Source organism: Bos indicus x Bos taurus, chromosome 11, assembly GCF_003369695.1.
Source record: "Bos indicus x Bos taurus breed Angus x Brahman F1 hybrid chromosome 11, Bos_hybrid_MaternalHap_v2.0, whole genome shotgun sequence".
NCBI lineage: Eukaryota > Metazoa > Chordata > Mammalia > Artiodactyla > Bovidae > Bos > Bos indicus x Bos taurus.
In genome coordinates, this window is record NC_040086.1 from 99,171,082 (window position 1) to 99,195,080 (window position 23,999).

The following is a 23,999-nucleotide window of genomic DNA, read 5'->3' on the forward strand; positions in this document are numbered from 1 at the left end:
CTATCCCCGAGGTGGGCTAGGGGGATGGTACACCCCCAGAGGCTTGATGATGTACTGCCTTCTGGGGCAGAGACCCTGGCGCGAGGTGGTATGAACCAGGCGGACCCAGGACTCTCCTCCGTCTGGGCAGGGACGGCAGCATTAGGGCGCATGGGGGTAAAGGTGGGTTGGGAGGTTTCAGATCTTCCGTGGAATCCGTCTCCCCCAGAGTCGCTCCCCCAGTCCCCTGCGGAGGAATTTGTAAATGGAAGCGGGGCTGCTAATCCCTCCACTGTCACCTCTCCAGACACTTGTTGGGGGATTAAAAAAAAAAAAAAAAGACAGACACATACCCAAACACTGAACTTTCCCATTCCTCCAAATGCGGGTGGGGACGCTGAAAGAAGGACACCACTATCTTCTCCCCCCTCCCCGCCCCCAGCCTCCAGCCGGCCTGGCGCGGGACCCCCTCCCTCCCGCAGTCGGAGCGGTGGGGGCGGGCGAGGCGAGGAGAAGGGGGAGGAGGAGAGGCAGGGGGCGAGGTCTGCTTCAAGAAGGGGCGTGTGGCCGGAGGAGCTCGCGTCGGAGCAACTTGGGAGCGAGCGAGGCGGCAGAGAAGGGGAGGGAAGAAAGTTGGTTTCCCCCGACGTCAGCGCCGGGCGGGCCGCGGAGCCAAGAGGCGGCCGGGAGCGGGGCCGAGCGCGGGGCGGCCGGGGCGCGCTCGCTCCGACCCGCGCCTGCCACCCGCGCCTCGGACCCGCGCCCACCACCGCCGCCGGCGACCCCGGGGCGGCCCGCGGGCATGGACAGCGCGGCCGGCCCCGCCTTCGCCCCGGACAAGCCGGCGCTAGGCCCGGGGCCGCCGCCGCCGCCGCCCGCGCTGGGGCCGGGCGACTGCGCCCAGGCGCGCAAGAACTTCACGGTCAGCCACCTCCTGGACCTGGAGGAGGTGGCGGCGGCCGGGCGGCTGGCGGCGCGCCCCGCGCCCAGGGCCGAGGCGCGGGAGGGCGCGGCGCGCGAGCCGTCCGGGGGCAGCAGCGGCAGCGAGGCGGCGCCGCAGGACGGTGAGTGCGCGGGGCCGGGGCCGGGGATGCGGGGCCAGAGGCTCGTGGGCCCGAAGGGGCGAGCGCGGGACCGGCGACGGAAGCGGGGACTCTGGCTCTGCCGGAGCCCGGCCTGGGAAGGAGAAGTCGCGGCGGGACCTCCGGGGGTGCGGGCGCTGGGCGCCGCCTCCCGAGCGGCTGGCGTGGCCCCCGCCGCCGCCGCCGCCGCCGCCCTCGCTGAGGTTGTATGTCCGCGATGGACGGGACGGGAGCTGTCGGCTGGGGGAGGCCAGATCCACCTCCAGTCGTTGGGAGAACAGGGCGCTGTGCTGCCCTGTGCCCTGCCCCGGGTGGTACCCCTTGATCCCTCCACTCCCAAACAGCCTGGGAGAAGTGGGTGCGATTATTGCTGGGGAAACTGAGGCTTCCGAGTGGGGCGAAGAGACCTAGTCGCACAGCTGGGTCTCCAACTCTGCCCCGCTCTCTTCCAGGACACCCTGCTAGGCTTTTCTAAGAAGGGTGCCCTGGCTAGGGTATCGATGCTGCCCTCCCCCTCCAGTTTGCCCCCGCTTCTAGCAGCTCCCTAGGGGGAGCGGCCCAGCCCTGAAAAGCCAGCTAGGCCTCTCTTACCCTGCCGAGGTTAAAGGTCATCAGGAAGGGGCTTTAAAAACAAACAACCCACCCAAGTGGCTTTTTTTTTTTTTTTTGTCAAAAAGTCACAGAGGACTGCAGGGTCTTGAGCCCTTGGTAAGAAGCTGGGAGTGGCTGGAAGAGGAGAAGATGAAGATAAAGCAAAGATCCTGGCCGGGGAGAGTTTGCTGGAGAGAGGGGGAGGGCTGGAGTCCACATAGCTCACCCCTGGCCCTGGAAAGGAGTGTGGGGGTCCTCTGAGACCACTCCTGGCTCTCCTAGCTCTGGGGAGCCGGCAGACCTGCTGGAGACTCTAGGCCCATTAAGAGTCACCCACTTGACTCCAGAAGCATTCCCACCTGTCCCTGGGGTCCCCAACTTCCTGCACCAGCCTCCGGGGTCTGCAAGGAGCCCAGGGTGGCTGCGTACCCCACTTTTCAGATGAGAGAAGGTGCAGGAAAAGGTGAGGTGTCATCAGCCTTGTCGGAAGCCTTGTCCAGGAGCCTGGGTGTACCCGAGAGGTACGGCCGACACACATCTGACTGTCATGGTGCGTCTCAGACATGTCATGCCATGCCCGCCTGGCGCCAGCCGCATGCCATGGCCTCCAAGTCCTTCCCAGTGGTGTCCATCCACCTCTCGCCAGCCCCTCTGGCCTCTGTTCACCCACCCAGGGGATCAGGAATCAGGCTGACCCCCTCCTGGGAGCTGGGGTTTCCCTGGTGGAAGGATGGATGGTGTCTGGTTTGGGCCAAGAGAAAAGTGGAGTGCCCTTTCCTGGTGTCTGGTGGGTCCTGCCGGCTGGTTGTTTGTGGCCGTCGGGTCTCCTGCTGGCTCTGAGCCAGCTTCCCAGCAGGGCAGAGGGGAGGTCTCCGAGTTTCCCCTGAGGCATGGGGGACCCCTGGGGGCTGGGGACAGAAAGAGGAGCAAATTGAAGAAAGGCAGGAAAGGAAAAGGAAGGAGTACAGGTGGGGTGGAGAGAGAAGGAAGGAGGCCAGGCGGGCTTTGTCCTCAAGTCCTGGCCGTGGCCGTGGGGATGGACAGGAGATGGCCCTGCTTCTCCTGCTCACAGCCTAAAAGGGCTCCAAGTGGGGGGCTTTTCTGGGGGAGTCCCAGAATAGCTGGGGTCACAAGTGCTCGGCCAGGGCCTCTGGCAGCCCCCAAGCCCCCAGGCCTTCCCAGCAACCCCCCGGGATCGCGTCTCCCCCACTGAGGGCCCGGGAGCCCTTTCTCTTCTGCACATGGGGAATTCCCAGGCACTGGGGACAGAGGACCCCCGTGTGTGGGCTCTGGTGGGACAGGGCCGAGGGCAGTGGCCAGTCTGCCCCCCAGAGGTGGACATCTCCTTCCATCACTGTGAGGGACTGGGGGCCCCAGGCAGAATCAGGGCCAGGCTCAAGAAGCCCCCACCCTCTAGACCTCAGCTCCATCCTCCCGGCCCTCGGCCCTTGGGGACATTTTCTCCAGACCTCAACAGACAAACGGAAGCCCAATGTGGACACTACAGAGAGTTCCTGAAGCTCAAAAACCTAGCTTAAAGAATCCTCTGTTTGAGATTGCGTCTTTCCTAGCTCACTTTTGGTGTTAAAAGGCACTTTCTTTTATGAAACAGGGATAATGTCTGGAGATGGGTTTATTTTAATGTCCTTACTTGGCAAAATTAAAAGGAGGTAACCCTATACTCATTCCTTAGACTGAAAACAAATCTCTAGGCCATGAAACCCAAATGTTTTATGTCGAGTCAAGCAGCTCCCCAAGGCCAATTGGGTGCATTCCAGTGGTGCCTGCTGCCAGGCGGCAGGGGGGCAGAGCTGGGGGTGTTCTGGGGCAGCCCCCAGGCCTGGGAGAGAGAATCCCTTGGCTTGCTCAGGGGTCCGGGCCCCCGAGCAGGAAGGTGGATAGAGAGACTGGCACCCTGCCCTGCTCCCCTACTTCCTCTTTCTAGCAGGTGCCCCCTCCTGTTGCGGCTGGATTCCCAACTCATGGAGTCTCCAAAGGTGGAGGAGAAGGGACCTTTCGTCCCCATCCTCATGAGCCCAGCCTGCGTCACTGGGCCCCTTTAATAAGCGGGCAGCCAAACCTCAGGGTGCTGGGACTCTGGTCCCCAGGCCAGCATCTGTGGGCCCTAGGCTGAGGTTTCATCCTCCAGTTCTGGCCCCTCGCTGAGGATTTGGACACGCTTGGAAGTAGGTTTTTCTTGTGGCTTCTGGAGCTGTTTCCAGATCCAAAGGCAGAGACTGAAACCGAATAGAGGTGCGTGCATGCTCAGTCGCTTAGTTGGGTCTGACTCTCTTCAGACCCATGGACTATAGCCCGCCAGGCTCCTCTGTCCACAGGATTCTCCAGACAAGGATACTGGAGCAGGTTGCCATTTCCTCTTCCAGGGGATCTTCCCCACCCAGGGATCGAACCTGCATCTCCTACATTGTCAGGCGAATTCTTCACCACTGTGCCGCCTGGGAAGCCCGTAAAGAGATGGGGTGACCCTTATTAGAAAAATAAAGGTTAATGGGGAAACCAATGAGTTAGAAAATTGATGTATTTTCAACCTGTCTGGTTAGCAGTCTCAAAAATTTTTGAATAGATTTTTCAGTCTTTCGTTTCACAAAGTCATCAGTACATCTAGCCTATTCTTGCCAATGATTTCCCTGGACCAGGCTCCCCCCTGGAACTGACCAGGAAGGCTGTGGCTTCGCCGGTGACTCAGAGCAAACCAGGGTCTCGGGTTCCTCCCAAGTCAAACGCTGAGGTCTGGGCCGGGGCGCCAAGCTATGCCAAGCACGTTAGGAAAATAAACTCTCGTTTGCTGCCTTCGCAGTGACTTACAACAAAAGAAACCACATTAATAACTGAGATTTTCCTTAAAACATTCCCTCCTGTGGGCAGGGCGGAATCAGGAATGCGGATGCACTGAAAATAAACGAAACCCCTGGAGCCAGGCAGGGATGAAGCCCGCAACCCAGCGAGGCTGCCTGGCCCCACTGGGGCCGCGACCTGTTTAGGAAAAATGCCCGAACCCAGTGGGTTCCCTTCTCAGAGATTCAAGTGGGGCCCTTGGAGCCTGAGGGCACAGGCTGAGCTGGGGTGGGCTAGGGCCCTGGGCCGGGGGTTTGGGCTACCCCCACGGAGCTGTTCTCTGAGTCACCTCTGTTGATGGGCAGAAGGAAGCCACGGGCACGGCCGGCTTGGGTGGCACGTCCCTCTCCCCTTTGCCAGTGGTGGCAGGCAAGGCCAAGTATCTAAGCGGGAGGCCTGAAGGGACCACTGAGTTTGAGAGATGGGCCAGCTGGCCTTTCATTTTTGGATTTTTCTAGTAAACCATCTACCATCGTTTACCGTTTCAGTCGTTTTGAAGCGTCAAGTTGGACGGCGTGAAGTTCATTCGCATCCTTGTACCATCATCCCCACCGCCTAGCTCCTAAACGTTTTCCGTCTTCCCCAGCTGAAACTTTGCCCCCCATTGAGCACTAACTCCCCATCCCCCCTCCCCCAGCCCTTGGCAACCACTAAGTTCTGTCTATGAATTAGACAACCCTCGGGACCTCATAGATGTGGAATCGTACAGTGCCTGTCCTTCCGTTGCCTGGCTTATTGCACTTAGCATGACGTTCTCACGATGTGTACGTCACGTAGCAGGTGTTAGAATTTCCTTCCTTTTTAAGGTTGAGCAGTATCCCACCGTGTTGCAAATAGTTCACATTTGATTTCCCCGTATCCCCGTTGGTGGACACTCGGGTTGCTTCTGCCGTCGGGCGATTGTGAATGATCCTTCTGGGAACACCGGTGTGGCCCCTGCTTTCAGTTCTTTGAGGGGCCAGGAGTGGAATTCTATGTTGAGTTTTTTGAGAACCGCCGTACTGTTTTCCACATCTGACTTTTTAGCCAGCCTCCCTCTAACTGGCTCTGAAAGGTGGCAGCGGCAGCCTCTGGGGCCGTGGAGAAGGGAGATGGGGGTGGTACCAGGTGCCAGCTTGCGAGACAGGGGCAGGGCTGGTAGGCGATAAAGACAAAAGTGTTTCTTCAGAACCGACCTTTTAAAGACAAGCCTGCTTTGCTTCCTCCCCTTCCTTCCTTTCCCTCCATCCATTTCCTCTGGGGGGCACGGGTGGGGAGACAGCGATCCACTGTGAATGAGCCCGGGAAGAGGGCGATCGGGACACCCGGGTCCAGCTCCTGGCTTTGGCTCGCCTCTCCGTGTGTGACCTCCAGGCCCCAACCTGAAGGATGGGAAGCAGCACGAAGGTGTCTGTGGGGTACCTCCTGTCTCTCCTCCATGATTCGATCTGGGCTGAGAAATTGCCCTGGGATGGGCCCATCTCCCCAGGGAGGTGGCGTCTCTGAGGCCTGGGTCCTGGCTGAGCCTGGACCCCCCAGACAGGTGAGAGCCTCCCTCAGCACATGCCCAGGAGCAGGGAGACAGGAGTGATGAGAGCTGAGGAACCAGGTGTAGGAACCAGGCGTAGAGCTGAGAGCCCAGGGCATTCAGTCTGAGAATGGCTGGACACCTGGTAGGAGGGGCCAGTGATCTGCATCTCGGGCTTTTTGTCAGCAGGGAGGACTCTGGCTAGTTCGTGCACTGCCCATGGTTCCAGGGTGGTCTTGCTGCTCTATTTAATAGATCATCTGAGTGGAGCTTGCAAGCCTGGCATGGGGGCCTGGGACCACCGGACACTCCCACAAGGGTCCTTCCCTGTGAACAGAAGCTCAACAGGGCAGGAGCTTCCACTGTTCCCTTCCAGAAGACTCCAGAAAAGTGACTTTGCAGCAGTAGTGATAATCCCTGCTGGCCCCCTTGAGGCCCAGGAAGCTCCCTGAGGCTCAGTGTTGCTATCTGTGAAATGGGGATGGTGGACAGTGATGTCCCTTATAGGGTGTGGAAGACCATGCCCGGAGCATAGTAGGTGCTCAATAAAGGGCCTCCTTTACAGCTCATGGCGATGCTCACTATGAGTCAGGCTGGGCTAGTGGTTGCCATTCCTATTATGGGGGCAACCCAGAGAGGCAAAGTAACCTGCCTGAGGTCTCCTGGCTGGGGAGGTGGGGGGGCTTTGTTTTGTCCAGGCCTCTCTCTCCTGCACAGCGAGTGTTTGGGCTGGAGGGGTGGGGCAGGGGAAGCCCTACCTGGTTGCTGGGGAGACTGAGGTTTGTTTGAGGATCAAAGCGGTCAGGGAGGTCCTGAGGTCTGGCACGGAGTGGGGCACTGGGATGACCCTCAGCCGTGTTAGGTTTCTAAGTGGATAGAGGCAGGGAGGAAGGGTTCCCAGTGTCTTGTCCTGGGCAGGGATGTGAGGTCGGCCTGAACAAGGCAAAACTTGGGAGGCCTTCCTGGTGTGCCAGATCCAAAGGGCAGGGGCTAATCTCAGGTGGGAGTGAAACTTGGGACTGATTTAAGGCGCCAGTGCTGCCCTGAACACATCCTACAAACGGAGCTTCGGCGTTGGAACCTGACCAGGGTGGCACCCTGGGGCCAGAGGCCGTGGGAGTGGAGGGGAAGGCAGGTGCCTTTGATGGTACGTGGTGAGGGTGACCGGTTACTGTTTGCTGGCCAGGGCACCCCCGTGCTTCACCCTTCATTGTCTTCACACCAACCAGAAGTGGGTCCTTTTATTATACCCATTTTATGGAGAGAGAAACAGGCTCAGAGAAGCTGAATGGTTGCCAAGGTCACACAAATGAATATGGGATTCCAGCCCAGGCCTGTCCCCAAACCCCTGCCCTCCACTGCTGGCCAAAGCCACTCCTGGAGCCGCCAGAATGCTGGGTGCTCTGACCAGGGATGTCCACTCCCAGGCTGGCGTAGGCTGTGTTCAGGGGACCACGAGGCAGCCAGGGGAGGGGTCTTCTCCACATTCTCAGCAGTGTGACCTGGGTCCCGGGGTTGGGGGTGGGGGTGAGGTGGGTCAGGCCTGGCAGCATGGGAACTGTCTGGCTTGTAGCGGGGAGGGGTGGCTTGGAAGATGTAAGAGTGAGTGGAAGTCCTGCCCGGAAACATCCAGAATGGCCTCATGGACAGGGGAGAGCTGTGGAGGGTCCCTGACTGAGGACCATCAGTAGGACTTCTTTTCTTGTCTACCGCCTGCTCCCATATTCACTCATTCACTCACTCACTCACTGCATTCAGCAATTGTTTTCCGATCACCCACTATGTGTCTCGCCTTGAGCTCCTACCAGCTGCTTAGACTTTCAGATCTCAAGCCCCGGTGAGAATTTCCAGGCACTTCGAAGAACTGGCATAGAGTGGGGCAGTTTTAGAAGTTGCCAAGAGGGGCTTCCCTGGCCTTCCAGGGGTTACGACTCCATGCTTCCACGGCAGGGAGCGCGAGTTCAGTCCCCAGATGGGATGCCAGGTGGCATGGCCAAAAAATTAAAGATAAACTGAAACACATTTTTAAGTGGCCAAGAAAAGCCATTTACTGACAACAACTGTCATCTTGTTGCCCCCATCCTTTTATCCAAGCGAGCACCTCTCAGCATCTTCATCTCAGAGTCGAGAATGGTCCTTAAAACAGACTTACTTAACCAGAAAGCTTGCAAGTTGCCCCTGTTTTCCTCATTTTGCGGTGGGTCGGTGATAACGCTGGCTGGCGTTTGGGAGCCACATGGTGGCTTTCCCAGACACGGACACAGGGACACACACCATCCGCCCCAACACACACGACCACCACACACACACCTGCTCACTCACTCCCACACACATACGCTCTCTCTCACACACACACACACACACACAGACACTTGCACCCACACCCACCCTCACACCCCTGTCCCGAAGGCTCCAGCCTGGCCCAGATGATCAGGTCCAGGCTCTTGACGGCCAGGGTGGCCGCAGGCCGCTGGTGGACAGACCAGCAGCCAGATTGCAGCCAGATCGCGCCTGGACAGGGCCAGGGGTTAAGTGCCTTTTGCGAGGTGGTGAGTAGAAAGGCACTGTGGGAGCTTCCTGTTTAGACAGAGTTGGGAAAAGTGGTCTCGGCAGGCGCCCATGCTGAGCAGATGCAGGGAGATGGGGGTGCCCGGCAGCCCCCAGGGGCAAGGGGGCAGGGTGTTCCCCGCCCAGAGGGAGCCGAGCTGCTGCTAGCGAGAGGCCATGCCTCCCTGGGAGCCAGGGAATCTCCAGGTGTCCTGGGAATGAAGGTCACTGAATACGTGACCCTGATGCTCGGGCTGGGCCCCCCCACCCTGCCAGCCAGGCCCCTCGCCCCGTGTCCCTTCCACATGTGGGAAGCCGCTTGCTCCCAGCCCGGCTCCGAGGGGCCCCCGTGATGACAGGACGCCGTCCACCTGGGGCCCTTTACGGCTCATGATGTTTTTTATTGCGTCCTAAAAGTGAAGCCGGCTCTGGAAGACATTACTTTGGGTCCCTCTTTGTGATCCTTTCCGCTTTCTTGTGCTTGGGAGGTGCAGCCAGGGCATGGGCAGTGGGGACCTTGGAAGGATGCTGGGGCGATGAGTTGCAGAGGAGTCGAGAAGCTGGGACCTGGCGGCCTGAGGATGGGTGGTGGGGGATGCTGGGGGCATTGTGGTCTTTGGAGAAGGTTCCGGGTTGGGGGGAGGTCAGGGCAGTGAGAGCGGGATGCCCAGGGGCTACAAGACCTGGAAGCTTCCCCAAAGGCTTTTCCACCCAGAGCTGAGATGACGAGGCAAGGGCGTGTCACCTGTGCTGTGGCTGCCCTGGAGGCGGGAGGAGGAGGACTAAGAGTCAGGAACCAGGACCTGCCCAGCCTTACAGCTTGGGACACTCCCTGACTCTGTGTGCCTCAGTGTCCCCTGGTGAGGGAGTCGGACCTTCTGTTTGTCAACACCTGGGCCCAGGAATCACTGCATTCGAATCACCCTGGGAGCAGGTGAAATGCATGTTCCCATGTCCCGGCCTATGGAAGGAAACCCTCTGGAGCCTGGACCTGGGCCTCTGCGTTTGGCACAGTCCCAGTCATTTTGGGGGCTACCCAGGTGGCTCGATGATAAAGAATCTGCCTGCCAATGCGGGAGACTTGGGTTCTGTTCCTGGGTCAGGAAGAGCCCCTGGAGGAGGGCATGGCAACCCACTGCAGGATTCTTGCCTCGGGAATCCCATGGACAGAGGAGCCTGGCAGGGCTATAGTCCATGGAGTCGCAAAGAGTCGGACACGACTGAGCGACTAAACAACGGCTAGTCATTTTTATAGGCATCACAGCGTGTGCACCGCTGTGCTCTCGGAAGCTCCTTCCAGGGTTAACTCTGCCCCTCTGTCGTCCTCCTGTTTGCCTGCAGGGATAATGGTCCTCTCGTGAGAGGATGGAGAGGCCCACTGGAGCCGCCAGGGAAGACTGGCATCGTTTGGAAGCATCTAGAAGGGGCCAGTATGTGTGTGGGGGGCGGTGTTTGCTGCTCTAAGGCCCAGCCCAGCCTCCGCCTCCCCAGAGACCTGACTGCACTGGAAGCCTCACAGCTGGGTCTAGGGGAGCACAATCACTGTTGAGCACCTCCCAGCACTCAGCGGGCACCCACTGGGTGCCAGCCCAAGGCTCCCAAAGAGCTGGACTGAAGGGGGCGTTCCCATGCGGAAGATCTTGTCTCTTCCCCTCGAGCATCCTGACTCCCTCTCGCTGCCAGGGTGACGGGGTCGGGGGTGGGGGTCAGAAGCCTGAGCTGGGGGGTCTCTATCACTTGTCACTGGAAAAGCCCCCTCCCATTGTCTGGCCTGTCTGGCCTGCTCCTCCCTGTCCCCCCACCCTCTCTGCCCCTCACAACGCTGCAGGCTTTCCTCAGCAGGGTCCACAGGGTAGGGCATCCATGCCCCCAGGACAGTGACCACCACCCCTGGGGGTTTTGTCCACTGGTCCCCAATCCCGCCTCCCTCCCTGCCTGTCCTTCCACCACCCCCCCCACCCCCCGCCACCAGCCTCCCCCTCCCAGCTGCCCCTGTTGCCGCGGGCGCAGCCGTTTACATGCCAGAGATGGCGTTATTAAAAATGACATTTAACCAGAGCTAGAATTACCACGCGGATGGCTGCAAACCTCGGAATCAAAGCAGGAGCCGCCGGGCGCGCCTGGCAGGGGCCTCGCGGCCTCCTCTTGCCGCCAGAGCTCTGCGCGGGCCTCCCATATAAAACCCCCGCAGAACTCCGAGGTCTTGAAAGCCCGTGCACCTCCTTTCATTAGACTAACAAATAACATGTAACAGAAAACATCTGTGAACAGCAGCCCCTAATGCTCTCAAGATGGTGCCTCAGGCGGCCGGTCCAGCCAGCGGGCAGCCGGCATCGTCCAGGGCTCAGGCCCTGGCCGCCCCCCACCCCAGGTGGGCAAGGGCCCTTGGGAGTCCCTGGCACCCCTCCCCTTCCCTCCTGGGCCTCCCCTCCCGGACCCTGTGGACCTGGGGTCCTCCTTCTCTGCCTTCTCATCCTCCTCCAACCCAGTCTTCAGGCCTCTCCTCTTGCAAAAGAGAACCAGTAATCCAGGGGTCTCTTTGCAAGGGGATAGTTTCTGGACAGGGCATCTCAGCCATCCACTCAAGGGCCGGAGCTGGGGCTTGGCCAGCTGTGTGACCTTGGCAAGTGTCATCTTCTCTCTGAGCGTGTTTGTCAAGGGGAGGAGAATCGTGCCCCTTGCGGGGTGGTCTTAAGGGTTTAGGGAAGTGATGGAAGTAGAGTAGCTGATCACGTGAGAAGGTCATATGGGGGGTCTGCCGTTCTCAAGATGGCTGGGGAAATTGAGGCTCTGAGCGGTTGCGTGACTCACCCAAGGGCCCACAGTGGGCGGAGGAGCCGAGGTTTGGAGCCTCAGAGTCTGCATCTTTTTCATGACCCCATGAAGCATGAACTGAGGATGTAGTAAGTGAGGGGGATGTTCAGACCTGGATCTGCCGTGCCCCTTGCCCTCGGGAATGCCTGGTCTGTGCGGATGGCAGAGGACGGACTCACCTTTGAGAGAGTACAGCCCAGCCCTGCCCTCCCTGAGGCCAGCACCCCTCCATGCCCCCCACCTCTAACCCCGTGGGCTTTGAAGCAAGAGATGCCTCAAGATGCAAGGTCCTCCCCGCATGGCTGGACACGTGGCTGCCTCCCCCAGGACCTGAAGCACGGTTCTCACAACTCAAATCAGGTGGCGGGGGTGTGCATCTCAGACGAGGGAGGAAAGGCCAGGAAAACGTCCCAGAAATGGGAGAAAAGAGAAATTGGCCCTTTGTTCCCTATTTCACTTGTGATGAGGCTACAGAAAACAGGTCTTTCCACCTTCCCCTGCTGCTGCTGCTGCTGCTGCTAAGTCGCTTCAGTTGTGTCCAACTCTGTGCGAGCCCAGAGACGGCAGCCCACCAGGCTCCCCCATCCCTGGGATTCTCCAGGCAAGAACACTGGAGTGGGTTGCCATTTCCTTCTCCAATGCATGAAAGTGAAAAGTGAAAGTGAAGTCCCTCAGTCGTGTCCGACTCTGAGCGACCCCATGGACTGCGGCCCACCAGGCTCCTCCATCCATGGAGTTTTCCAGGCAAGAGTACTGGAGTGGGGTGCCATTGCCTTCTCCAACCTTCCCCTAAAAGACTATATATGAAACTCCATCCCTCCCAGTCCCCTTCCAAGCGATGCCTTGCTATTTGGTTCCCAGAACACTGGATGTAATTCATTAATTCACTTACTCATTCGACTGAACTGAACTGATTCATTCATTCATTGCGTGCACACACCTGTTGTTTGAGGCATCACTGGACAGATGAGTCGTTCAGTCACTCAGTCGTGTCCGATTCTTTGCAACCCCATGTACCTCAGCACACCAGGCTTCCCTGTCCATCACCAACTCCCAGAACTTGCTCAAACTCATGTCCATCGAGTCAGTGATGCCATCCAACCATCTCATCCTCTGGCGTCCCCTTCTCCTCCTGCCCTCAATCTTTCCCCAGCATCAGGATCTTTTCCAATGAGTCAGTTCTTCACATCAGGAGGCAAAAGTATTGGAATTTCAGCTTCAGCGTCTGTCCTTCCAATGAATATTCAGGAATGATCTCCTTTAAGATGGACTGGTTGGATCTCCTTGCAGTCCAAGGGACTCTCAAGAGCCTTCTCCAACAGCACAGTTCAAAAGCATCAATTCTGACGCTCAGCCTTCTTTATGGTCCAGCTCTCACATCCGTACTGGGAGAACCATAGCTTTGACTATGCGGACCTTTGTCAGCAAAGTGCTGTCTCTGCTTTTTAACTCACTGTCTAGGTTGATCATGCTTGTCCCTTACCAGCGAGTGGAGCAGAGGCAGGAGCACCCTGATGCCCAGTTCTTTACCTCTGTCTGGGCCGAGCTCAGGACTTCACAAGCTGCCTCATGCTGAGTTCTCTCAGCAGCCTTATGAGGCAGGTGCGGTATTATCCCTGGTGGCTCAGACCTTAAAGAATCTGCCTGCCATACGGGAGGCCTAGGTTCAATCCCTGAGTTGGGAAGATCCCCTGGAGATGGGAACAGCTACCTACTCCAGTATTCTTGCCTGGAGAATCCCGTGGACACAGGAGCCTGGTGGGCTACAGTCCATGGCGTCACAAAGGGTCTGAGCGACTTTCACTATAGATGAGGAAACTGAGGCTCAGAAGGGCCAAGTGACTTGCCCAAGGTCACCCAGGAAATACACTGTGGTCCTCAGAGCCCAGGTTCAACGCTGACCACTCTGTGCTGAGCCCTCAGATGGCCCAAGAGCCACAGTGTCCTCTTTTTAAATATTTGTTTTTGGCTGCACTGGGTCTTCGTTGCTGCTCGGGCTTTTCTCGAGTTGCGGTGCTCGGGCTTCTCATTGCGGTGACTTCTCTCTGTGCAGAGCACAGGCTCTAGGGCTGCCAGGTTTCAGTGGTTGCAGCACATGGGCTCAGTAGTTGAGTTTTGCGGGCTCTAGAGCACAGTCTCGATAGTTGCGGTGTTCAGGTCTTCATTGCTCTGCAGCATGTGGGATCTTCCCAACTCAGGGATCGAACCTGTGTCTCCTTTCTTGGCAGGCGGATTCTTTACCGCTGAGCCCCCAGGGAAGCCCTGTAGTGTCCTCTTGCTAGAATCAGCACAGCCCCTGCCAGGGAGGGACTGTCCCTCTGGTTCCCTCGGTTCTTACCCCAAAGCTCCACAGTGGCTGAGATACTGCTTTTCCGGGGACACATCCCTGTGCAGAGTCTGACCCATACTGCCAGGACAGAGGGCTTCTGGGCTATGCTGTGATGTGGGAGTTGGGGGCGGCTTGGGAGGGCCCCCAGCCTTTGGGAATCTCGAGTTTCTGAGAGACATCATGTTCTAATTGGAAGGCCAGCCTCTCCTGCCGAGCCGGCTGCCCTGCCACCAAACCCCCAAGCGAGGAGAGTGTCAGAGCTCAAAGTGGGAAATTGCTGGAGACAAGAAGTAAAAATGAACTACTCTGGTTTCACGGGGAGGGAAAAAAGAAAAGGCCAAGATCTAATGCGGCTGAAAGTGGGGTCGTCGTTTAAAGGAATCTATTGCCGTTGCAGTGGATTCAAGCTGGGGGCAGATCAGAGCTCCAAGGGGAGGAAATGGGGAAGGCTTCCCTCCAGCCTCCCTTCCAGAAATATTTCTTGAGCATCTACTACTCCGTGCTAGTCTGAGGGTTGGATCCTGGGGTCCCATCAAGAAACAAAGACGTGTGATCTCTACTATAAAGGAGATGAGAACAGATAGTGGGGTCACCTACCTGGTCTGGAGGTTCAGGGAAGGCGTTCTGGAGGAAGTGGATTCTCAGAAGGGCTCTACAGGATGAGTGAAGTTAACCAGAAGAAGTTGGGAAGGGTGCTCCACATGGAAGGAACAGCAGATACAGAGGACTCCATGTTTCCAATGCAGGGTTCACAAGTTCGGTCCCTGGTCGGGGAACTAAGATTCCACATGTTGTTCAGCACACCAGAAGAGAGAGAGGGGGGCTTTTCCAGGAGCAGAGGAAGTGGGAGGGAGTCCCACTGAGAGGACCAATGAGCAAGGCCTGCTTCAAGATTGGCAGTTTTTGTGTTAGGAGGGGTGGGAATGCTTTCTGTGCCCCTTGTGGGTACTGGGGGTGCGCAGAGCACCCTGGTATGTCTCCTGTCATCTGGGAAGTGAATGGCTAACTTGGGAACACCTCTTGTGTCCTGGCTGCCCAGAGCCTCGTGGGCACCCCATCTCCAAAGGAGCAGACCACAAGCGCTGTCTGTCTGCCCCAGCACACCTTCTCTCTGAGATCCAAGAACCCGTGTCAGGAAAGGGTGGGTCCAGGAGCCATGCAGAACCCGAGGCAGGGTGTCCCCCTGCCCAGAGTGGGGCTCGCCACTCCCATCAGTGGGGCAACTGCACCTGTCACAGACCCAACACCAGGGCTTCAGGGATGGCAGTTTCCTTGACAAGATGAGGAAGGTAGGCCCAGGCTGACTGCAAACCCTGCCTCCCAGGAGGAGTGGAGGGAGTATGGGGTGCTTGTGGCTGAGTCGGGGGCTGGATGACTGGGGTGCGCTGAGTGGCCTTGGAGTGTGTTCCCCTTCATCATCACCGAGACCCCGACAGTCAGGACCGTTTATTGCACACCTGCTCTGTGCTCAGCCCTCTGTGTAAATCTCATTAATTTCTCCCAGATCCTCCAGGAGGTAGGCAGTCTTATGGCTCCATTTCCCAGAGGAGGAAGCGGAGACCCAGAAAGATGGGCTGTGTATGGAGGCCATGGGGGCTCCAGGCCTTGGACCCTTGTCTTCGTGGTGTTCCCCACCCCTGCTGGCCTGGAGCCCCTGGGCTGTGCTGACTCCGACCTCACCCAGCCTTTCTTGGCTTGTTTAAAAAGGGATGGATGAGAGTGGTGAGAGCGCCGGGCAGAGGATTGCCAGACAGAAATCAGAACTGCTCCTTGACCCAGGCAGGCAGGCGGCCAGGATCCTGGGACAGGGACTGCCTGCTCCTGTTGTTCATATGCAGCTTGACAATGACGCAGGCATAGAAGCAGAGAGCTGGCCCCGATATCCCAGGGAGTCCCCCACCTTCTCAAGCAGGGCATGCTGCCTGGCTTAGCTGTGGGACTCCAGCTCCAACCTCGCCCCCGTTTCCCGGATGATCTTGGGAAAGGGCCTCATTTCTCTGAGCCTCAAATTCCTCATCTGCAAAATGGGCACAATGCCGGTACCTGGGGCCTGGGCTGTTCAGTGGAGTTGATGAAGTCAAGCAGGCAGGGGTTCACCTCTGGTCTCCAGGAGGCGTGCAGTAAACATCTATCTGTTTTCTTTCTCATGCTCCCTGACACTTGGGAAGAAGCAGATGCCCAGTTTAGGACTGTCAAACCCCCTTTTAAAGATGGAAAAACCAAGGCGGGAGAAGTTTCCCAAGACCCCGCAGGAAGAGGAGTCGAGATCAGGAATAGAGTTCTGGGTCCCAGGAGCTGCTGGCTCTTTAATGATGCTTTCTAAAAAGGAGTCAAGTTATCCAATGCACACCCAGGACCATGAGCCCTCTGCCTCTGCCCAGCTCTGCCCAGTGACCTGGGGTCCCCTCTCTAGGAGGATGGGGCTTTGCTGCAGACCCAGGCTGGCATTCCCCCGTGCAGAAAGAGCAGCTTGCTTTCTTTTCCATGGTATAAATTGTAACCATGTATAATTTCATGACAAATACCGTCTATAAAACACAACTATTTTTATAATGTGGCATTTGAGGTTAAAAATGCAAATTAGAGATTAATTGCAACTTCTAGAGGGTCGCTGGATAAGATGGCTTGGGGAGGAAAACTGAGATACTCAGATACGCTCCTTCGGGAATTACAGATGGGTTCTCACCACACATCTAGAACTTGCATGTGTGCGTGCACACACCCACACCCACCCACACACACACACTTGCACTCAGCTGATCTCTGGCTTGAGCTAAGCTGGTTTAGACATGGTGTTTGGAATGCTGAGAAAGCTGATCTTGATGCTGGCTCCTTTTTCTGCCCAGGGCTCTGATGTCTAACCGTCCATCAGAAGCAGGTTATGTGATGATCAAGCAGCCCTGAGATTTGCGGAGGCGGATGGCAGGGGGGAAACGCACAGAGCTTGGGGCGCCAAGAAGAGAAGCAAATGCAGCGGGTTAACCTCCATCGGGTGCCAGCTCTTAGCTTCTCCCTAAACCCTCCCCTTCCTCCACCCCCTAAAACCAAAACCAGATGGAAATCTAAGTGAACAGTGGGTCTGCGGACAGGGCAGACAGCGTGGGATGGAGCCCTGATCAGCGGGGAGGGAGACAAGCCGGAAGAGCCCCATTCCATTGAGGCCACGGGTGGGACGTGTCCCCTGTGGCACCCAGGGGCCAGATTGGAGCCCCCCGCAGAAGAATGTGGGCCTCTGGAGAGTTCAGTTCAAGGAAACTTCTTGGGGACTGTGGCGAATGTTTTTGCTGCTTACTTCCAACTGGAACAGCAGAGCTTGGGAAAGGGGGCTGCCCTCTGCAATGCACACTTTCTTCTTCCCACCTTCTCCTGGGTTCTGGCAGGAGGGCAGCAGCTCCAGGGGGTCAGCAGTATGCCAGAGGCCTCCTAATGCACCCAAGGGCCCTAGGGAGAGGAGGGCCAGAGTGGGGCCAGCGAGTCCGACTGACCCCAGTTGACTTCCTGGGCCTGGGGCTTACCCTTTCCTAGCCTCAGTTTCTTCATCTGTCAAGTGGGAATAAGGGCGAGTGAATGGTGAGGGTCCAGAGACAGGAAGCCTTGCACGTAGTCCTGGCACATGGCCAGCTGCTGCTGTCACCTTTGCCGCCATTGCTATTATTAGCAACTCGCAGGCGGTCCCGGAGACAGCGTGGGTGTGGGGACCCAGCCACACCCCGGGCAGCTGCTGGTCCCCAGGGTCCCTCGTCTCCCCAGCATGAGCATGGGAATTGTCTAACCCAAACTAGCTCCATATAAGGCCATGGCTCCCTTGCTGCTCCACCCCTAGCCCCACCCTGGGGTGGACAGTGTGGGTGGGGCTTGTTTATTCCCCTCATCTTCTGGCAAGTTTGGGGTGAGATGGAGTGGGGAGCGTGCAGGCAGTGTGACCACCCTTCTCTCAGCAGCGGCTGTGTCCATCCTGGGGAACTCAGCACTCCCCTCCCTCCCCCATCTTGGGCACACAGGGGCCGGGGCAGGAGCAGCTCTGGGGAGGGGCTTCCATCTCTGGCATGGAGACCTCTGAGTATGGCCTGCATTGTTCCCCTTCTCCTCCAGCTGGGCCCATGCCTGCCGCACCATCTTTAATGTCCCTTCTTTGGCCGAAGTCACTCCACCGGGAGCCTTTGCCGGGACCCCCTTCATAGCAGTTAACGCATCATCTCCCTAAAGGGGCCCGCACTAACCCCAGAGTGTATAAGCTCACCCCTCATCTTTAGAGAAGCTATCAGAGGCTCCTCTACTCAGCATGTATTTCTTGAGCCTGTATTTTGTGCGGGCACCGTAGAGATCGCCCATCGCCCCTAGGAGCTTCTAGGTAACAGGAGACAGTCAATTAACTGATAATGGCACAGTGTGCCTCTGTGTGTGTGTGTGTGTGTGTGTGTGTGTGTGTGTGTGTGCGCGCGCGCGCGCTCAGTCGCTTCAATCGTGTCCGATTTTGTGATCCCATGGACTCTAGCCCACCAAGCTTCTCTGTCTGTGGGCTTTCCCATCAAGAATACTGGAGTGGGTTGCCATTACCTTCTCCAGGGGATCTTCTTGACCCAGGGATCGAACCTAAGTCTCCTGCGTTGGCAGGCGGATGGAGTCTACAGATCATTAATTGCTAGGTCGGTAATGCGACTAAGTTGAGAAGCACAGAGCATCTGGGGCTCAGAAACAAGTCACCATCCCGACTGCACAGCCAGCCCAGAGCCCTCTCATTCTCGCGTCCCCACTGCCCAAGGCTGTGGCTAACGGGAGCCCCTCTGAACACATCCCAAATTAATCGGGAGAGGGAACCACGAACAGCCAACAAGGCAGGAGAGGGACTGGGAGCAGAGGAGAGAGTATTCTAAACGCAGGCCCACAAGTCCCTCGGTGCAGTACTCACTGCAGACTTGGGGGTGGGGGTTCCCCCAGTATGTGTGTGAGGGGCACTCTACTAGTTCTGCCAGTGTCCAGGTGGGGTTTGGGCAGCATGCTAGTCGGGATTGGCACCTACAACGGATAGAAAACTGGCCCCAAGTGGCTTTGAAAAGCTAAGATAATGTGCAAAACTGAAACATCCAGGGTGGAACTTCAGGCACGACTCGATCCCGGGCTTAAACAATGGAGCAGCCAGAGTCTGTCTGAATCTTGCTGCCACATCGGGTCCCTGCCCAACTCTGAGCCAATCACAGCGGCCGCAGGGGAGCTGCGTGCTGATTGGCCAAAGCTGGACTGTGGGGGGTGGGACTTCAACCGAACCCCTTGGACCGGGAATGCAGGGAGCTTGCCTCCAAAGCGATGCTTCTGGACACAGCAGAGCGCACATTCACAAGGTAGAGTTCACGAAACAGCGCTAGCCCTGCTTCATGGGCTTCACATGTATTACCCACGAGAGTCTTGCTGGGCCCCCTTACGTATCAGTGTCCCCCTCCCATACCATCAATCACTCCGGGTCAAATAGACTTCATCCACACACAGCCAAGGGTGAGGTGGACTTTGGGTGTCCAGCTGACATGCAGTCATTGCGCGGTCCACATGTCATTAACCATTTGTTACTTGCCCTTCTGCTCGTATTGCCTCCAATAAGAAACTGTATTTCAGGTGTCCCAAAGATCAGATTTTGAAAAGCACCTGGACCTCAGGCATTGTGAGCCTAAAGGCTAAACTGAGATGGGCTGTGACCCATTCATTCATTTATCCATCCAGTGTTTCCTGAGCACCTACCTTGTGGGCACCGCTATCAACACAGAGAACCCTGGAGAGGGACAGATGGAAACACTGGTGTAGTCCAAGCGAGTTTAGGCCGTGCTACTGAAGCATCTGGGGAGGCAGACGAGCCTTTCTGAGTAGTGACAGGAGAATTCCTACAGGAAGTGGTGCCTAAGCTGAGAGGTGAAGACTAGATCGGGCTTCGTGGGGAAAGTATCCCAGCCAGAGAGAACAGCATACGCGAAGACAGGAAGTGACACAGTGAGGCTGGTGGGATGTTTGTGGTGGGACAGGGGCTCCTAAGTATGGATTCTAGACTCTGGTCCTGTGCGTTGGCTCTTCTCCAGGTCAGGACTAGGGTGAGGGGAGTGAGGTATAGAGGGTGCAGACTGTAAGGAGGTGCTATTGGGCTCGTGTAAGTTCCAGGGGCTTGGGGGTAGGATGTATCTAAGATGGCACCTCCCTCCCTTTGGTTCCCTCCCTGGTAGGGCCAGCTTAGAAAGAGGTCCCTGCTCATCAGGAGGTTTGGAATTCATCTTCACAATCAGCTACCCTTCCTCCACCTGGGGCTCCCTCCCCTCCTCTCTGAAAAAAAAAAAAAAAACCTCCACCGTACTGATTTTTTGAGTAGGGGGCCTTGGTGGGTCTGGTGGGAGGAGGGGGGAAGCTGGGCAGAATGCTAATGAAATCAGAGGTGCCCAGGTGGGGGCCAGGCCCTGGTTAGGGAAGAATCAAACACATACACCCAGCCTGCTGCAGGCTCTTTTCCATATTTGATTGGTGCTGACTGAGGGACAGCCCCCTGCCGTGCAGCCCCCTGCAGAGGGGGATAGAGGAAGGCGGGTGGGGTAGAATGATGGGGGCAGGTTGCTTCTTCAGTCCTGGAGCCTGAGACGTGGGCTGCATTCAGCCTTCAGAGATGCTTCATGGAAGGGAAGGGGCAAAGAGGGACCCCTGGTTTGGCTGGGAGCTTGGTCTATACAACCCACCCCTCTGGATAGGTGACCCATACAGAGGGCTGACCAAGTGCTTGTCAGCCACAGAGACACTTGTGGGTCCTGTGTCTTGACCACTTTCCAGGCATCATCCCATGGAATCCTCACCACAATCATGAGTGGCATGCTATGCCAAGTTGCTTCAGTTGTGTCCTACTCTGTGACCATGGACTGTAGCCTGCCAGGCTCCTCTGCCCATGGGGATTCTCCAGGCAAGAATACTGGAGTGGGTTGCCATGCCCTCCTCCAGGGGATCTTCCTGATCCAGGGATCGAACCTGTGTCTCCTGTGGCTCCTGCAATGCAGGTGGATTCTTTACCACTGAGCCACTGGGGAAGCCCAGTGACATGCTATACAGACAGGGAAACTGAGCACAGAGCAGTGCAATGACCTGCCAGGGTCACAGAACCAGCAGCCTGACTCGCTCCCCTACCCTTTCTTTTTCCCTAGTTTTTGGCCACACCTTGTGGCATCAGTTTAGTTCAGTCGCTCAGTCGTGTCCGGCTCTTTGCAACCTCATGGACTGCAGCACGTCAGGCCTCCTTGTCCATCACCAACTCCCGGAGTTTACTCAGACTCATGTCCATTGAGTCGGTGATGCTATCCAACCATCTCACCCTCTGTCATCCCCTTCTCCTCCTGCCCTCAATCTTTCCCAGCATCAGGGTCTTTTCAAATGAGTCAGCTCTTCGCATCAGGTGGCCAAAGTATTGGAGTTTCAGCTTCAACATCAGTCCTTCCAATGAACATTCAGGACTGATGTCCTTTAGGATGGACTGGTTGGATCTCCTTGCAGTCCAAGGGACTCTCAAGAGTCTTCTCCAACACTGCAGTTCAAAAGGATCAATTCTTCCATGCTCAGCTTTCTTTATAGTCCAACTCTCACATCCGTACATGACTACTGGAAAAACCATAGCCTTGTGGCATGCGGGATCTTATTTCCCCAAGCAGGGATCGAGCCCCCGCCCTCTGCAGTGGAAACATGGTGTCTTAACCACTTGACCACTGAGAAAGTCCCTTGCAGCCCACTTTGGTCACTGTCCCTGAGTCCATGCAGTCATGATAAGACCCCACAGGGGATGGCTACTCCTATTTATCCACCTGAGATGTGGGGAGCAGAAAGGTAGGAGGCCCAGGGAGTAAGAGCGAGTAGACACACTCTAGCTCAGATCCCAGTTGGGCAAGCTCAGGCAGGAACACCAACCCTCTGTGCCTGTTTCTCCTGTAAAGCAAGGTAGTGCTAGCACCTGCTGTGCACTGTTACTGAGTGTGGATGAAAAAGGCTTTGAGGGCTTCCCAGGTGGCACTAGTGGTAAAGAACCTGCCTGCCAATGCAGGAGACGTAAGAGATGCAAGTTCTATCCCTGGGTCAGGAAGATCCCCCGTAGGAGGGCATGGCAACCCACTCCATATTCTTGCCTGTAGAATCCCATGGAGAGAGGAGCCTGGTGGGCTACAGTTCATGGGGTCGCAGAGAGTCTGACATGACTGAGCAACTAACACCTGAGGACTGGAAGGGTCTCATGGTGTGAAAGGAGGTTGTCTGACCCAGGCTCCGTGGTGTGGTCACTGAGCATGAGCTGTCCATCTCAGCATCTGTCCCTCTGTCTGGAGCTTCCTCCCCACTCCCTAAACATGTGCAATACACATCCATCTCACCTTTCCTCCAAGAAGCACATCAATGTCAGGACAAGGTCTATTTGATGCTGAAGGAGAAAGGCCAGGAAGGCTCCCTAGGCTCACATTTCTTCTGCTCTTTCTACTTCTCTTCAGTCCCTGGTGGCTGAAGATGGTTAAGAATCAGCCTGCAATGCAGGAGACCCGGGTTCAACCCCTCAGTCGGGAAGATGCTCTGGAGAAGGGAATGGCAACCTACTCCAGTATTCTTGCCAGGAGAATTCCATGGACAGAGGAGCCTGGCAGGCACAGTCCATGGGATCACAAAGAGTCAGACAGGACTGAGCAACTAACCCTTCAGTTATACTACATCCAAAGAGGCACCTGGAGCTCATAGCCTAGTAGGGGGTGAGATAGAGGACCAAATACAGAAGCTAGTATGAGGAGGCTGAAGCAGACATGTGCACAAGGGGTTCTGTGGAGCAGGGTTTTTCAAGTGGGGTCTTGTAGGATGAGTAGGAGCCCACTGTTAACCAGTTCTTGCCATACCACCTGTGTGACTTTGAGCCTAGCATCCCTATCTCATTTATAGAATGAAATGGCAAGCCCCCACTCTGCTGAGACTTCCCATAAATTATGAATAAGGAGGGTCTCAGAGAAAAGAGCTGAAGTATACATGAGGCCAGGAATGCTCCATACTGTTGGTTTTTAAGAGGCCCCTGGCTTAGTGGTACTGGTCCCATGGCACAAGGAGACACTCCTGTACCCCTTTGCACACTCCCATCTCCTCTCCAAAGACCTCCTCTTTGAAGCTTTCCTGCCATCTCCACCCCCAGCTCTTCTCTGAGCCCCCAAAGCACTCACTTCCTAAGTCATAAGCTGCCGGCGCTGGTCTGAATCCTGACACTGCTCCAGCTCACTGGACGACCTTAGGCAAGTCCTTCTTTCCCCTGAGCCTTGGATCCTCATCTGTAAAAGAGGAGTAAATGCTTATCTCCCAGGGTGGTGCATTTGGCATGGTGCCCTGCACACAGGAATCTCTCCTCGCATGTGCACAGGATCCATCGTTATTTCCCGTTCTCCCTCCCTGTACCTGTACTGTGCTTGGTTACCTGAGATATCACCTATGACAATCCTGGAGGGAGATGTCCATTTGGCACATGAAGAAACTCATTTTGGGTAAGTGGCTTGCAGCTGGGACTTGACTCTAGGCCAGTCTAATAGCCAGTGATCATGCACTTGGCATTGTCAGTGGTTCCAACCCTGACTACACAGCTGCATGACCTAGAGAGCTATCAGTGAGTTCCATGTCCAGACCCCACCCAAAACCTGTTGAGTCAGACTCTCCAGTCTGGAGGGGTGGGGCTTGGCATTCTTTTTTTTTTTTTTTCCAGTTCAGTTCAGTTTAGTTACTCTTTGTGACCCCATGGACTGTAGCACGCCAGGCTTCCCTGTCCATCACCAACTCCCAGAACTTGCTCAAACTCATGGCCATCGAGTTGGTGATGCCATCCAACCATCTCATCCTCTGTCATCCCCTTCTCCTCCTGCCCTTAATCTTTTACAGCATCAGGATCTTTCTCAATGAGTCAGTCCCTTGTATCAGGTGGCCAGAATACTGGAGCTTCAGCTTCAGCATCAGTTCTTTCAATGAATATTCAGGACTGATTTCCTTTAGTATTTTTTAAAAATATTTACTTATTTATTTGACTGCCCCAGGTCTTAGTTTCAGCATGCAAGATCTTCAGTCTTTCATTGCAGTCTTCAGGATTATTTTAGGTGCAGCATGCAGAATCGTTTCCTGACCAGGGCTCCTGCATTGGGAGTACGAGTCTCAGCACTGGACCACCAGGGAAGTCCCATTCTTTTTTCAGAACACTCCACCTCTGCCACCCCCCAGCCCAGCTTGGACTAAGGACCCCAGTTCCCCCTTTCTGCCTCCATAATTACTCCCCATTTTCTGGGGG

The 23,999-nt window shown here is 56.5% G+C and overlaps 1 protein-coding gene across 1 annotated transcript in view; it reads left to right on the forward strand.

Annotated features, from left to right (window-relative positions):
* Window positions 1-558: 558 nt before the first annotated feature.
* Window positions 559-23,999, forward strand: part of PRRX2 (paired related homeobox 2) — a 51,523-nt gene continuing 28,082 nt past the window's right edge. The window contains exon 1 of the mRNA XM_027556543.1: window positions 559-1,043. Coding sequence (XP_027412344.1) covers window positions 782-1,043 — 262 coding nt within the window. The 5' untranslated portion in view covers window positions 559-781. The remainder of the gene's footprint in view (window positions 1,044-23,999) is intronic.